The 14927-nt window shown below is 43.0% G+C and overlaps 2 protein-coding genes across 4 annotated transcripts; both read right to left on the bottom strand.

Annotated features, from left to right (window-relative positions):
• Positions 1-1350: 1350 nt before the first annotated feature.
• LOC135583723 (auxilin-like protein 1) lies at positions 1351-8937 on the bottom strand. Of its 3 annotated transcripts, none has more exons than XM_065128860.1 (8): positions 8289-8936; positions 3661-7132; positions 3454-3526; positions 3265-3335; positions 3093-3158; positions 2916-3005; positions 2009-2185; positions 1351-1595 (listed from the first exon to the last, which is right to left on the bottom strand). In XM_065128860.1, exons 1-8 carry the CDS (start codon positions 8642-8644, stop codon positions 1560-1562), a joined length of 4341 nt encoding a protein of 1446 aa, XP_064984932.1. In that variant the 5' UTR covers positions 8645-8936; the 3' UTR covers positions 1351-1559. The 3 variants fall into 3 exon arrangements, with proteins under 3 accessions (XP_064984932.1, XP_064984940.1, XP_064984948.1); XM_065128868.1 differs by having other exon boundaries at positions 3265-3332; XM_065128876.1 differs by lacking the exon at positions 1351-1595 and having other exon boundaries at positions 2014-2185; positions 2920-3005; positions 8289-8937.
• Positions 8938-11826: 2889 nt separating this feature from the next.
• On the bottom strand, positions 11827-14146 carry LOC103978365 (laccase-11). The gene is made up of 6 exons (XM_009394135.3): positions 13983-14146; positions 13753-13904; positions 13443-13687; positions 13233-13361; positions 12240-13163; positions 11827-12130 (listed from the first exon to the last, which is right to left on the bottom strand). Exons 1-6 carry the CDS (start codon positions 14079-14081, stop codon positions 12000-12002), a joined length of 1680 nt encoding a protein of 559 aa, XP_009392410.2. The 5' UTR covers positions 14082-14146; the 3' UTR covers positions 11827-11999.
• Positions 14147-14927: the final 781 nt, after the last annotated feature.

Raw genomic sequence — 14927 nt, 5'->3', positions numbered from 1 at the left:
CCTGCCTGATTTCCTAGGGGAGACATCCGGGCCAAGGGTGAACCGGGGGGCGCCGAAGTAGTCGCGTGAGTTGGTGTAGGTGGGTCCAACCGACGCACAGGCTGGGCCACCGATGGGTTAGTCGTATGGGAAACGAGCGGGATTACCGTCTGCACCATTCCTGCCAAGGCCCGGACTTGAAGGGCGAGGTCCTGAAAGGCTTCGGACGACACGGGCGAGGGGACACTCGGGGCGCCCTCGGGGGGAAGTAGGCCCGGGTCGTTGAACAAACGCCAATAACGTTCTGAGGTCGTGGCGGGATCGCCTGCCCTTGGCTCGTTACGCGAGGGGTGCTCGGTCGGCGCCCCCGTGAAGAACCGTCCCTCGGTAGGGACTTCGCGGGGTCGGTCAGGTGATCCCTCGACATTCAGGGCCCTCCTTCTAGCGCCAATCTATTGGGGGAAACAACTTTGTGCCGTGTCTCGGGGCCGACGCGGCCTGGTTCGGGGCTGAATGAGGGGGATCTTTTCTCAAGGTCTCTCGGGATTGCCGGAGTGACCGACCGCGCGGACCATATCACCGTTGGGTTCACCGGGATGTCCCGGGGGGAAGGCGTCCTCTCCTTGCGTCCCGGGGAAATAGCTTCGTCTCCTTACCTGCACACAGGTCGGGTCGGAAGCTCGGCCCGACCCCTCCGACGATCAAGTTAGCGATGTGGAGTGGAGTTTGTTATCTATGTTCGTCCCCCCTTTTCCGTTTGGAATGCGGGGGTATTTATGGGGAAGCTTACTGTTTCCTGATGTGTCCGCTTGCAGGGAGCAAGCTCGTACTTCTGGTAGCGTCTGACACTGGTGTTGGCGTAGCGTGAAGGATCGAGCCTGAGCGGTCGTTAATGGGCCTCGACCTGTGTTATGGTTCGTTTGACCAGCCTCTGTCAGGTTGATCGAGGCGTGGGCTTCGTTTGGATCAGCTGACGTCAGCGCGAGTCTTGTCGCCATTTATTACCCTGGAAAGAGAGATAATACTGGGGAGGTGTTATTGGTGTTGTGTACCGAGGGAAGAGAAAAGGATTGATGAGACGGTAGCCATTTGGTATGACTGTTACGGAAGAGGGAGTGGAGTCATCGGAGGAGACGAAAGGGTGTCCTTAGAAACGGCCGCCGTTGGAACCGATGCGATTTGAAAGGGTTGCTCGCGCAGAAACGGCTGTGTTGCGTTAACTAACTAGCTTTAGTTGCTAGCAACGGAACGTTTTAGGATTGGGGTCGGGTGGGACCATTTTAGGATGTTGGGTTCGGTTCCGCACCCTATCAATTTGATGCATTCAATGTTCTAGTAAAAACATGCATCGAATGGAAGCCACCGACAAAGTGCTTCACAACATTGAATTGTCTGGTTGAGAACAGATTTAGCATTTTGAAGGGCACTCCAGCAAATTTCACATCTACATAAATGATAAAGTATGTTGATGATGATGTGTTACAGAACTAAGTTCTCCCACCAAAACCTGCAGTGCATCTTTTCTTTACAACCACTGAAAGCTCGAAAGACAAATGCTGCTACAACATTCTTTTCAACCACTATCGTTCTTCGGAGTTGAATCTGTTCCAAGCTTCCTGTGCCAAGATAGTAATATGTCGATAAGTTTTGGGGGAGTTTATCTCAAATTCAATCAGATACAAGAAAATACAGTGTTGATTCATGATGAATGCTCCACAAGTATCCAACATTATGTAGGCAGGAATCAATCTTTCTTATTAGTTTCCAAGAGTCTACAGAACAATGTACCAAGTAGAAAATAAGTGGGAATAAATTCTAGCAACAATGTACTGGAGTAAAACCTTAGCTTAACCTCAAATATGGTTACATATGCTCTATCGCAAACAAATTTGTTTATCAGCTACTCAGTTCCCTTCGCCACTAAAAGGTTTGGTTAAATAAAAAAAAAATGTAACTTCTACTGTTGCAGAGTCAGCATTGATCAAAATGATCCACTTTATCAAGAAATTCAATAAAATAAGTGGCTCACCTTAAGGAGATCAAAAACCTTCTCACAAACGTACTTTTGTTGAATGTTGGCACCTCTTTGCTGTAATTTATCAGGATGAACACAGAGAGTAGCCTTCCTGTATGCCTTCTTTACTGCAGAAGCTGTAATAACATCTGTCAGTGGAATAGGCTGCCAACCACTCTCAGGGCTGAGTATCTGCAAACATTGAATCTCAAGTGAAACACCTGGAGAGTTTTATTGCCAAGATACGCTTGACATATGTAGTCTTGCCACCCATACACGTGAAAAATAAAATTTGAGAAGAAAGTTTTGTAGTGATAAATGAAATATGAATTATATTTTATGAAAAATAGAAGACAGCTTATGTTAATATATGGAATCTTCAGGCATTACATGATATCTAATATATATTTATCAAGAAACATACATATGAGCACATAATGTACAAAATGTCCAAAAGCAGAATTGGCAAAGAGTTCCCACTGAAAATCAAATAAGTCCCTCTATTGGAAATTTATGAGATATAAAAAGAATTAGAGAATGCTAACATGACCACTTACCAAGCATCAGTTCATCTGCATGCCAAACTTCATATATGTTAAGAACTAAAAAGATCCAGATAATTAAAGTCAAAAGAAGTGATAGCAAAAAGAGAAAATTAAACAAAGTTCCTCAAAATTTGAAAAATACAGTTAATGAAGGTCCAGAATTACAGTCTTCAGCTTAAGCAACTTCCGTAAGAGCATATAAAACAGTCTTGGACAATAATAGAGGTTGGTATTTCAGCAAGGAGAAACAGTCACTTAAAAAATTTCTAAATGATATCTACATCACTTCATCAAAATGCGTTTGAAGACACATTTAGAAAACAAATGAGCAATTGATGCGGATGATATACAAACTGAGGTCTAATATTTATACATACATACTGCAGTGTCGATAGCAGCGCACGTAAATTTCCTTCTTTTCCACTGGACCATCTCTTAATGTCAGCATCCAGATACTCTGCTAACCTCTGCAACCACAGTTTGATTGAAGTTTGTCAATTGAGAAAAGACAAATCTACAACCTTACTACATTTTGTCGACTATGACGATTTTACATTTCTTTCTGCTTGCTCTCTTTGTGCAAGAATGTCCCGCATGTTCTTTTCTGCAAGAGCCTTCGCCTGGAAGCACAAATGGCAAATTTTCAGAAGACTGACAATAAAATTTTCAGGTCCAAACTTGCTCTACAGATAATAAAATGCATGTGGAGCCAAAAAGTGGACATACTGCACGTTCAGCTATTCTATTATGCCTCTCCAGTCTAGCTTTACACCTTAAAGCTGATTCACCTGCACCTGCTTCAAATTATTAATCAAAGTAGATTAGAGATTCAGTTGAACAAATATAAAAGGTCAAAAGTGCAAACTAATGACAATTGACAATAACAAATTGACGCTTCACCAAAATGATTAGTACCTTGGTCATCAGAATCTGAATTTGCTTGGTAACTAGAACCAGTACTTCGAAAATGTGAATCCTGTGTAGCATCCTGCATATAAATCATTAATTAATCATCCATGATCAGAATGAAAGAACAGAATTTCGAATTTAGAAAAGGGAAAAACATTTAGTTGACCAGCATTGTGCTTAATTAAAAATTAGATTTGAGCCTTTTTCATATACCTTGTCCCTGGCCCTTAAATGCTCTTCTGTCACATTTTCTTTCCTTGTTCTGTCCCTAGAAGTGGCATTACATCTCTCAGCACGTTCTCTGGCATCTGCAGCGGCTTTTTCAGCAAGCGCTCTTTCTACAGCACGCTCACGAGCTTCTGCAGTGGCTCGCTCAACTGCAGCACGCTCAGCCCTTAATCTAGCTTCTCTGGCAGCCTTCTCAGTTAATGATTTTTCAAGTGCTTCAGAAGTGGCCTTCTCTGCCTTTTCTCGAGTATGTGCTCTTTGCCAAGCCTCAGAAGTAACCCTCTCTGCAGCAATTCTTTCTGCCCTTTCTCTGGCATCTGTGAATGCCCTATCATGTGCTTCACGTGTTGCTCTTTCCACAGCGAGTCTGTCCTTTTCTCTTTCTCTTTCCCTCTCTTTCTCTTCTTCCAATAACTTTGCTCTCTCTTTCTCTTCTTCTAATTTCCTTTCCCTATCTTTTGCTTCTTCTAATATTTTTGTTCTCTCCTCCTCTAATTTTCGTTCCTTCTCTTTTGCTTCTTCTAATAACCTCATCCTCTTCTTCTCTTCTTCTAATTTTCTTTCCCTCTCATTTGCTTCTTTAAGTACTCTTGTCCGCTCCTCTTCTACTTTCCTCTCCCTCTCTTTTTCCTCTTCTAATAACCTTGCTCGCTCCTTCTCTTCTTCCAATTTTCTTTGCCTCTGTTTTGCTTCCTCTAATAACTTTGCTTGCTCCTTCTCTTCTTCCAATTTTCTTTCCCTCTCCTTAGCTTCCTCTAACAACTTTGTTCGTTCTTTCTCCTCTTTCAATCTTCTATCCTTGTTATTTGCTTCTTCCAATAATCTTGCTCTTACTTTCTCCTCTTCTAATTTTCTTTCCATCTCTTTTGCCTCTTCCAATAACCTTTCTTTCTCTTCTTCTTGAATTCTTTCCTTCTCTTGTTCTTCTTCTAATTTTCTTGTATGTTCCATCTGTTCGCTTTCCTCCTCAACTTTTTCTTGTTGTTCTTCCCTTTCCTTGATATCCAAAATAATGTCTTGAGAAGCCACAGGTTGACTCTCCATAGCAACTAGAGACAAATATGATACATTATCTCCCTTCTCTGATAAATTGATTGGTTGGACATCTGAAGTCATGCTAAGAGGCCTTATACAGATCACTGGAATTGCATTCATAGACATAACTTTATTCATAAAATGAGGCTCAACTTGAATTTCTATAATATCTTCATTTCCACTGTCTCGTAGATCTCTTCCATATATTTTCTGGCCCTTAGAGTTTTCCAAATTGCATGACTCTGGAGTTGCATTTTCTTTTTTGTCCCTTTGCTGGAGTTCAGGTTGGCCTGCATTTGCCTTATTTCCATTGCAATCTTGCCAGCAGTCACCTTTTGTTGCTTTTATCAACTTCTCTTCTTCTTTGCATGTTGCTGCTCCTACTGTTGATTTCCATTTCTTTGAATCTTCTTCAAGATATCCAGCTTCTTGATCTACTTTAATTTTTAGTTCATTTTCGGTTGATAAGCGTGACGGTTGTTTAACATGCAGTCCCTCCCTGTTTTCTGGCTCATGCACTATTATCGTGCCCTCCAATTGACTCACAATCTCAGCAACACATTGCATTCCTTCTCTCCTTTTTTCGAAATCTGTGCACTTACTAGTTCCATTTGCTGTCTCCCCTGTCAATATACACGATCCATGAGGCACATGAATATTTGATTCTTCTTGTGCATCAGTTACACTGGCTGCTATCAACTTTTCCCCATCTTTACTAGGTTCAGGATCAATGTTATCAATATTGATTTCCTTCTCGTATTTTCCACCTTGAGGTTTAGCAGCTTCTGACTTCCCTTTCTCCTCTTTGCTCCCATTAATCTCCACAAACCTATAAGATTTTTCACCTTCAAGAGCTTCTACAGAAGCCTCCAATTTGCCTTTTACTCGTTTGTCATCACAACTATAGTGAAGCTTACTGTTGTCTGAAGGTTCCACTTTCTTTTCACTCCCTGCAAATAAAGAAGACTCACCTGCATGCAGTGTTTTAATCACTTCTTGATCATGGAGATTGTGAACCTCGCCTAGATCAACTTCTTCCACATAAGGATTATGAGCTTCTGGTTTAGCATTGTCTTCAGTTCCACAAGCCACCTGAGCTACATCATCTTTTCTCAATTTCTTATTGCTTTCAATCTCAAAGGCCAGTGCATCTTTTTCACTCTCATTCTGTTTTACTTCACAGACCATTGTCATTATATTTGTTTTCTTCATGGAACCTTCCCTGTCAGTAACCTCTTCAGTCATTTTGTATTTCTCACTGTTTACCAGTTCATAGTATTCTTTATTTGTATTCCATTTCTCAGCTTTATCTGCTGATTTACCATGTAGTTTAGATGATCCTAGTCTAGTGTGTCCATCCTCTTCGGTTAATACAACATCTTCTTTGTTCTCTTCATAAAGTGGAGTCTGTTTTGCAGCACCCATGACATTTTTTGTCTCCAAAGCAACTAGCATGTTCTCAAGATCTTTTTGTCCTGTGAAAGGTTGACCCAGTTTTTGTTCTTTATGTTTTATGCTTTCATGGTGATCCAGCTTCTTGCTGTTCTGAAGGTTATCACGTTTTTTCTCCATCAACTCCTTTGCACTTCTTAGTTTTGCTTGAGCTAGCTCCATTGCTTCTTTCATAGCAGCAGCAGAAGCTGCAGCTGCTGAGCTAGCATCAACCTCCACATCAAAGAAACTAGAAGAGCTGTCCTTCACGTCCTCTTGATGAACATGGGAGTATTCTTCGTTGGCAACTAGTTTAGCTAAACTTGCTCCTTCCACACCAATTTTGGGACTTGATGATATCCTTGGTTTAGGATGTCCTTGCTTACCAAATAATCTAGGAGGTGGCCTTGATGGTGGTGGCACTCGCACTGGTTGTGTTCGAAGATTGATGTCCGAGACAGTCAGATACGTGATATCAGAGGACCATACATCCCCACTTGATATGGAACTGCTCAGAGAGAGTGAATGATAACTTGCATTTGCATGACCATTTTCCAAAACAGGATACTTATTGGTAGAGTGTCTCTGATCAGCTGTCGAGTAATTCTCTGAACTCCTTGAATTGTTACAAGAAAACATGGCTTGACTTTTATTTTGGTGTTTCCCATCATCTATTCCATCATTTAACATGCTACGGGGAGCATCATCTCCAAAAATCCGGAAGGGTTTGCCCGTGTCAATAACAGAGCTCAATTCAGGATCATCATGAAGTTGAGTCGTATGCATTTTTCCATTCATCGCACCCTCTTTACTTTCTTGGATAGTTTTGTTGTATAACACATTGAACTGCATGGAGACACTATCTGACGGGTTGGAATTTGAGGAGGGCACATCGCCTTCTTGACAAGCCATATGATCTCCGTTTGAATGTCTTGGGGGGAATTTGAATTCTTCCATTTCCTGCTGGTTGCAGGTTGCTTCCTCCAGAGTCCTTTTTGATGAATGAAAACAAGAAGAAAAATGTTTAATGATCATATCTTGGTATCCATAGGACTAAGCAATTTATGCAAATAGAGATATTCACCATACATTCTTTTACATCCGAACCAGCAGAGACTAAATTAAAGGACAGAAGAGTCTGAACCCCTATTAGCAAAATGACACAACTTGTATTCCAATATTTTTATAAAAAAAAAATCGCTAGATCAAGTTCCTTGAGGAGATCAAATCACAATGTCCTTACTGTGCAATTTTAGCATACATCAAGATTGGTATTGAATGATCAATATTTCAAGAAAATTACTATCCAGTCACAAGAACCTCCTAAAGCCACTTGCATTCATGAACATAGAAAAAAAAAACTTAAAGGTAACACAAAATCCGGAGCCAACTCCTCACTTAGAATGCACTAAAAGTGTTCCGCCAGATGTTTGGCAAAACATACCCATTCAACCCTGTGCCTTAATCATAAAGCATTAATACTTGGGCCGTAGGATTGAAGTGCCAATTTGTTTTTGCTAAAATAATTGATAAGTAGATCCAAGAACCAGAATTCTTTTAGAGTTACCTACAAAGAAATGAATTTGCAAACTTGAACATACTACCACTAAAATAAACTGTTGGAAGCTGCACAAATAATCTAATTCATGCATGAATGCCATTTATTTTTTATTAGCAAGACCGATATATAGTAAATTCATCATGATACCAACAATGCAAGAGGAAAATATGCATATATCAGCGTTCTTTGAACACCATGGTGCCAGCAGCTTACCTAACTCTTGAAGGAATTGCCCTAAACCATCAAAGAAATTGATTTCGTTACTAAATACTTTTTCTTCCCTCTTGAACAGTTTATTCCATCAAGAGAAATGGATACGGATCCTTAGAAGGGAATTAAACCCAAGCATCCACCTACAGCATGAATTAAACTAGAAGCACAGACAGAACAAAAAAATATTGGCTCCAGAGGCCTCTATAGTAATAAAACTAAGCTCATTCACCATTTGACAACGAAGATTAGTAGATCTGTACAAGCAAAACGCATAAAGAAGGGAACATTTTGGGGTCAGCATCAAGTGATCATCTCAGAGAACTACCACCGCAACAAACGAAAGAGGAGCAGTGGGGGACCTTCAAACCCGTACCTCCGGTTCGTAGTCCGGGCCTCCTCCCTCTTCGGCGCCATAAACAACTCCTCGTACGGAGCCGCGAACTCTCCGAAGTCCAGTCCCCCGAAGACCTCGGAGTAGTCGAACCCGGCGCCGCGGTCGCAGCCGTCCACGGCCGGCGGGATGTCGAGGAACGGGATGGAGCACGTGCTGGCGAGGTCGCCGAAGATCTCGGCGTAGTCGTCCAGCCGCGTGGCGTAGGGGGCCGCGAACCTCGGCGGCCCGCCGAACACGTCGGCGTAGGCGGAATCCCCCGCTGCGCCCTTCTTGGAGACCGCGGCGCCCCCTCCTAGTCCTGCCCCACCCCGTCGTCGGCTCCGAGATCCCTCCATGGAAGAACACACACACACACACGCGCGCAGAGAGAGAGAGAGAGCACGGGACCAAGAAGGAGAAGCGTCTGGATTTAGGGCTTCATCGCAGTCTCCTCTTCCTCATTCTCTCCCGTTCGGCTCCGACAATCCCAAACAAGAGAGAGAGAGAGAGAGAGATGTGATGATGTGGTGAGCACTGGTGATGGGATGGGGGGCAGAGGAGGAAGCTTGAAATGGAGTGAGCTGGGGGTTGATGGGAGTGACGACTGGGCGGCAGTCAGCAGCGGCGCCAGGCTTTTGCTGTCTTTGGCTTTTTATGCTTTTAAGAGGAGGACGGAGAGGGGGACTGCTTTGGACCGCATCGTGTGATGGTAATTGGCGTTGATGTCAGATCTAAACCCAAAGAAACCATTAAACCCACTGGGTCCCACCCTAAAATGACACGTCATTTCCGTTAACCTCCCCAACCCCGCAACAACCGAAAAAAGAAAGTTACCTGAACTAATTGGGTACATTTCACATATTCGAATTATTTTTCGGTGATTTAAGAACAATAATCGTCGACTTAACGTTTCAAGTGCGTATAGTTACGCACGCAAATTTCGAAGAAGAGGCTCGCGGGACGTTCCTTTTCGACCCGATCTTGTGACCACCGCAGCAACTTTGGGTCCCCCCTGTCCCCACCAATGGGTTTGGTGGAGCTCGTTCTGTAGGTTGTAACGCTTACGGGGAAGTGTATGACGCTTGGATTGATGTGATGATGACAGACATTGATGCTCCGGTGGATGCCTCGTCTACATTCTTTTATTAGAATTTCATATAATCTATAAATAATATATATATATATATATATATATATATAAGAAATGTATCACGTGAAAATCACAAAAGTCCAATCGCAGTTTCAAAACCATCAATTTTAATTTCATAAAATATAGAATCGAAATCGAACTAATTCTAAACGATTTTAATTTTGATCGAGAGTCATTAATTCTTGTTCTAATTTTAGAGTTATTATTATTTTTATTTGTTTATTATCAATATTATATATTTAATTTTTAACTCGGTTCTAAATCAAATTTGAATCGTCTGCTACAGTTTCAAGGCAGGGACAAAGAACAAACTATCCGGCTAGTTTTAATTCGGTTTGAAACTATAAAATCATCGATTGGTTCTAATTTTGATTTTGATTTTGATTCAGATCGTAACACAATAGGTTCATATAAATATTTTTTTTCAATAAATAAAAAAAGTATATTCATACATATATGACTATCATAAATGTCCATTCATAAAACTCAGACTAATTATTTTTTAATTACAAAAAAAAGCGGTTTATTTGATTTGAAGTACATACAAATGTAAAATATTATCAATTTTTATTACCACAGATAGCTGACTGCTATTATAATAAAATTTAATTGTTTGATTTGGTTGGCCCGTCAATCTCATATATGCAATTGATTTAGTTAAATGCTGATAGCTGCTTGCCATCATGCACTGTTTCCATTAATTCCCTTTTGATAGCACACCATCCACAAGCACAAGAACCTCTCATTCATGAAAGGACGAGGAATTATTTTCCCCTTCATATATTAAAGAAAAAATAATACATACATAATTATCAAAATACTGATCAGTAAAATCTTAGGTGACTCCATCTCTTGTTAGTCAATTAAGTCAAAAAAATTACACCGTATATTTTAATTTTTTATGATGATATGATAAAAGTCTTTCCTACCCAATGCTCTCGATATTTTATAATATTAATTATTTTTTTATAATGTTAAGTCTATTCTTATCATCTTCTTTCATTATTATAAAAATTAGTTCTATTGTATTATGATTTTTAATATATATATATATATATATATATATATAATGAATTATACCCATTTTCAGATTTAATTTTTTTTTTTTTTTTCTCTTCTTTAAATTCACATCACACCCTATGGATTATTTACCGTATTAGAGGAAAATGATATATCAAAAGAAAATAAATTCAAAAAATTCATCCTTGAAATTATATATATTTTATAATGCAAACATTGTCTGGGGTGCCTCTCCTGACATCACATCACCCCTTTGCCCACGAGGTTGGACGGCGGCCACCTTTCGGCCACGAGCTGGCCCATGTCTTCGTCGCCTCTGTTTGCAGTCGACCTCGGCTGTTGCATGAACAGTGATTTTACGTGGGGAGAGGGGCGCAGCAGAAGCAATGGTCATGCCATGTTCGACGTGATGTGGCCGCGTGATCGATGGGGACGTCCGAGGAGGAGTTTGGTGGGCAGTGGAGATCACTCCTCTGCCTGCCTAACAACAGGAAAGAAGTGATGGCGCAAGCAATCATCTCGATATGCTGCTGGCTGGCATTCATCACTATCAGGTGCATCACAGTTCATGGCCAGTAAGATTCTCCCAGTCAATGGCCTTCTTTTCTATATGTTTTAGGGATTGCTTTTTGTTTGTACGCTTGCACTTGGAGGAGAGGAGACAGATCCTAATCCTTCACCTAATAAAACATCATAATCTGAAACGAGAAGTGATCATTGGTTGACGCTAGCTTTCTATCCAAAGGAATGAGCATTAATGATCAATGGGAATGGTTATCTACTCTCACACACTGGAAAGTTGTCTTCCTTAAAAGAAGGATGTGCACTGTGTGGAGTCGTAGTAGGTATATATGGCTTCAATGTTTGATGTGTCTTCCCCCCTTAAATCTCTTCTCCTTTTTTGTCTCTGGAAGTGACGGTGATGTGGCCTGGTTCCCCGTGATCATGAATCTGCTCAAGATCAGAGCGACAGAATTGAATTATGCTAAATATATTCTGATCAAGAACTTAACAAAATTATATATATATATATATAATTAAGACAAAAATGATTCACTGTCCTAAGGCATATTCCGAACCTTTTTCGTGCAAATATTGATCATAAATTCATCCCAAGATACAATCAAAAGAATATTTAGATATATGCATCAATATGGGAATGAAGATACAACCAAAAAAAATATTTAGATACATGCATGAACATGTGAACGAAGAAGACCTTCAGACATAAAATTTTAGATTTTTTTTCCAACGATTCACACCTCAGCTGTTTGTTGATAAGCCATACAAATCAGTGCTGCTTGTGGTTGCAATGGGTGAATCTTGAAGACGACATGCAGAAAAAGGTACACACAGAAGCATCCCCTGAGCCTTTTTGTAGGGCACTTTTTATTCATACAAATCTTACATCACATCAACTGGAAGATGACTGGCCATTCTTAGCACGACATCATCCACAAACACCTGCGACACTCGCAGGACACCAAAACCCGCCAGCAAGCAAAGCATGCAATCAATCAAGCCCCTCCTCCTCCATCAACTTAGCATGGTGGAAGATCCATCGGCGGAGGTAGGATCGACTCCTCCGGCCCGTCTCCGTTCTCCACGACGAAAGCCATCTTTAGCCCCCAGCTCGTGTGGACTTCCAGATGACAGTGCATGAACCAAACCCCTGCGACCAGACAAGCTTCTTCAGCATGTGCCGAACTCAATCCCAGCTCAAATCGCTGCAAGAAAGAATGGTGATGACGATGATGATGTAAAGGAAGCATGAACCTAACCTGGATTGTCAGCTCTGAATCGGATTGCACTCCAACCTCCCGTGGGAACTCCGACCGTGTTCCTCTCCGGCGGGTCGATCAAGTTGAAGGTTTCCGGGTCCTTGGCGGGGTCGAAGTTTCCGATCCCGGTTCCGACGACGAAGAAGTTGTAGCCATGGAGGTGGAAGGGGTGCGATTCGACCATGAGGAGGTTGGTGTCTTGCAGCACCAGTTCGACGGTGGAGTTGAAGGCGATCCTGCTGAGCCTGGTTCCCAGCGATGTGCCGAGGTTCGCAGTGAGGGGCGTGCCGGTGTAATTGAACCAGGTGGGAGGCTTGTCGGGGAAGTCCAACCTAAACACTCCCTTCATGTCGTAGTAATGCGCTTGGAGCAGCGCGACTTGGGGCAACACGAAAGTGATGTTGTTCAACGACGCCGTGAGCCTGGTGCCGTTCAAACAAGTGGGGCACGGATTCACCCCGAGTCCGATGGTGTAGAAGAGACGTCGATCGACGTCGAGGGGCACGCTTGCAGGATATCGTGGCGAGTTCAGGCTCCTGAGCTGGTCGCTGAAGCTGGCGACGAACGAGGTATCGTTTGGCGCAGGCAGCTGTGGCATGACGGGGACGACGGTCGTGGGGACTCCCCTGTACTGCAGGATCGCCGTCGCGGTCTTGTTGTCGACGGGAATGGGGATGTCCATGAAAGACCTGGTCGCCATGAAGTACCTGCCGGGAGCTTGGTCGGCTCGAACGAGGGCGTTGGTCGTTTGACCTGGTGCAATGACCAGGGCGCTGGTGTTGAATGGCTTGCAGTAAACTGCGTCGATCTCCACCACCGTCATGCTGTGCCCGGCGATCGCGAAGAAGAGGTCGTCATTGAGGGCAGCGTTGATGATCCTGAGGAGGTATGTCTTGCCCGATTCGACTTCCAGGGCGTAGGTATCTGGAACATCATCATCATGCTCAGCAAGTGCTTCTCTGTCGGTGAAAGCAGAGGAATGTGATCTCTTACGCTTCTCCGGGCATGGGAAGAGAGGCCCTGGCTTCCCATTGATGGTATGAGCATCCGAAGTGTTGGGAGGCAATCCAAGTAAGTTTCCTTGCTGCTCCACCTTTTCCACATCGGCGTTCCACCATTCTCCTACAAATCCACACGCTCAAATGTTGAATCTCTCTGCAACTGCGACCCATCATCGCTCGGCGTCTGTTCTCCACGACTCACCTAAGATCAGTTCGGTTTCTTGGTAGGGCTGAGGGAAGGGGTACGGAACTCCTTGCTCGGGCATGATCACGATGGCGCCGTGCACGGTGGCGCGCAACCAGAGGATGTGAGCGTGCCACCACAGCGTCCCTCTCTGGCCGGTCACGTTAAAGTGGTAGGTGTAGCTGCCGCCACTGCGAATGGGGCACTGTGTAACGTAAGCCGGCCCGTCCGCCCACCCATTTCGGAGCTGCTTCACCCCGTGCCTGCCCACCATGACCGTGCATGTTTAGATCTTGGAATCAGCGTGTGATGTGTTCGAGTCATGTACCAGTGGATGGTCATGTTGTACTGCGCGTAGTTGGTGACGTTAACGATCAGCCGATCTCCTTCCCGGGCGTAGATGGTAGGCCCGGGGAGCCGCCCGTTGACGGTGACGACCGGCTTCGCATGGCAGAGCCTGCTCACGTTGCTCACGACGACCTGAAGTAGCAGAAACCATGGACATGGGACAGAGAAAGATGAGATCTGTAACGTCGTGGAAGCAGAAGCACTACTCACATCAAACTGGTACTTCTTTGTGGCAGCTTCTGTCGGTACCGAAACAAGCATGAGAAAGCCCAGGAGCACGATGACAATGGAAGCATGGAAACAACCCATCGTCTTCTTTCCTCTGTGTGTTCCTCGTCTTCAATGATGGTTTGTGTCGTGAGGTTGATGGATTCTTACGTGTGTGTATATATATATACATATATAGAGGTGTAAGGTGAAGGGTTTGTGGCATCAGTAGGTTAAGGAAGGAAGAGTAGGTGAGAGAGGCTCGCCGATGCTTGGAAGCAAGACGGAGGAAGTTAAGCATAGTGAGACCATGAGAGGAGGCTATCCGGAGGTAAATATGGGATTCACCTGCAGCTTTGTCTTCAAGAAAAAGGGACAGTGGAGATTCTTGCTTCAAGAATTGTGCATGGGGAGGATACGGATGCACTTTTAGGAGACGACATTGAGTCACTTGGAAGAATTGATGTGTCCTAAGTAGTTGATATGTCAACTTAATGTGCTGTTCTATCCTTCATGTTTCATATTAAAGAGCGGGAAAACATGCAAGCAAATGAATCGAGTTGCTGGTTACGTGTCATACGATGATCAAAGGATCATAAAGTCAAACGAGAAAGCCCATTTATCATTGACTCCAGCCCAGTATTGGCCATCATCATCATTATTATTATTATTATTATTATTATTATTATTATAGAAACAGTATAATGAGAATTTTGAAATTAATAAAATAAATCCGTTGAATTAATATTTAATTTCCAAAGCAGCAGAAGTTGGTGCGTCGTACTGAAGCCTCATTAGCTGCTCTCAGATGATGGGAAGAGGACAAAGAGAAATCAATGATTGCTTCACCGTCTAAAATGAGTTCGTACGAACGTAAACAGCGATATCACACGTATCACAGCAGCGTTCCGCTTGCTTCGAAGTGCGTAAGATGGCGACTTTCTGCAA

The sequence above is a fragment of the Musa acuminata genome, chromosome BXJ1-3, assembly GCF_036884655.1.
Source record: "Musa acuminata AAA Group cultivar baxijiao chromosome BXJ1-3, Cavendish_Baxijiao_AAA, whole genome shotgun sequence".
NCBI lineage: Eukaryota > Viridiplantae > Streptophyta > Magnoliopsida > Zingiberales > Musaceae > Musa > Musa acuminata.
This window is presented reverse-complemented; position numbering and strand designations above follow the sequence as displayed.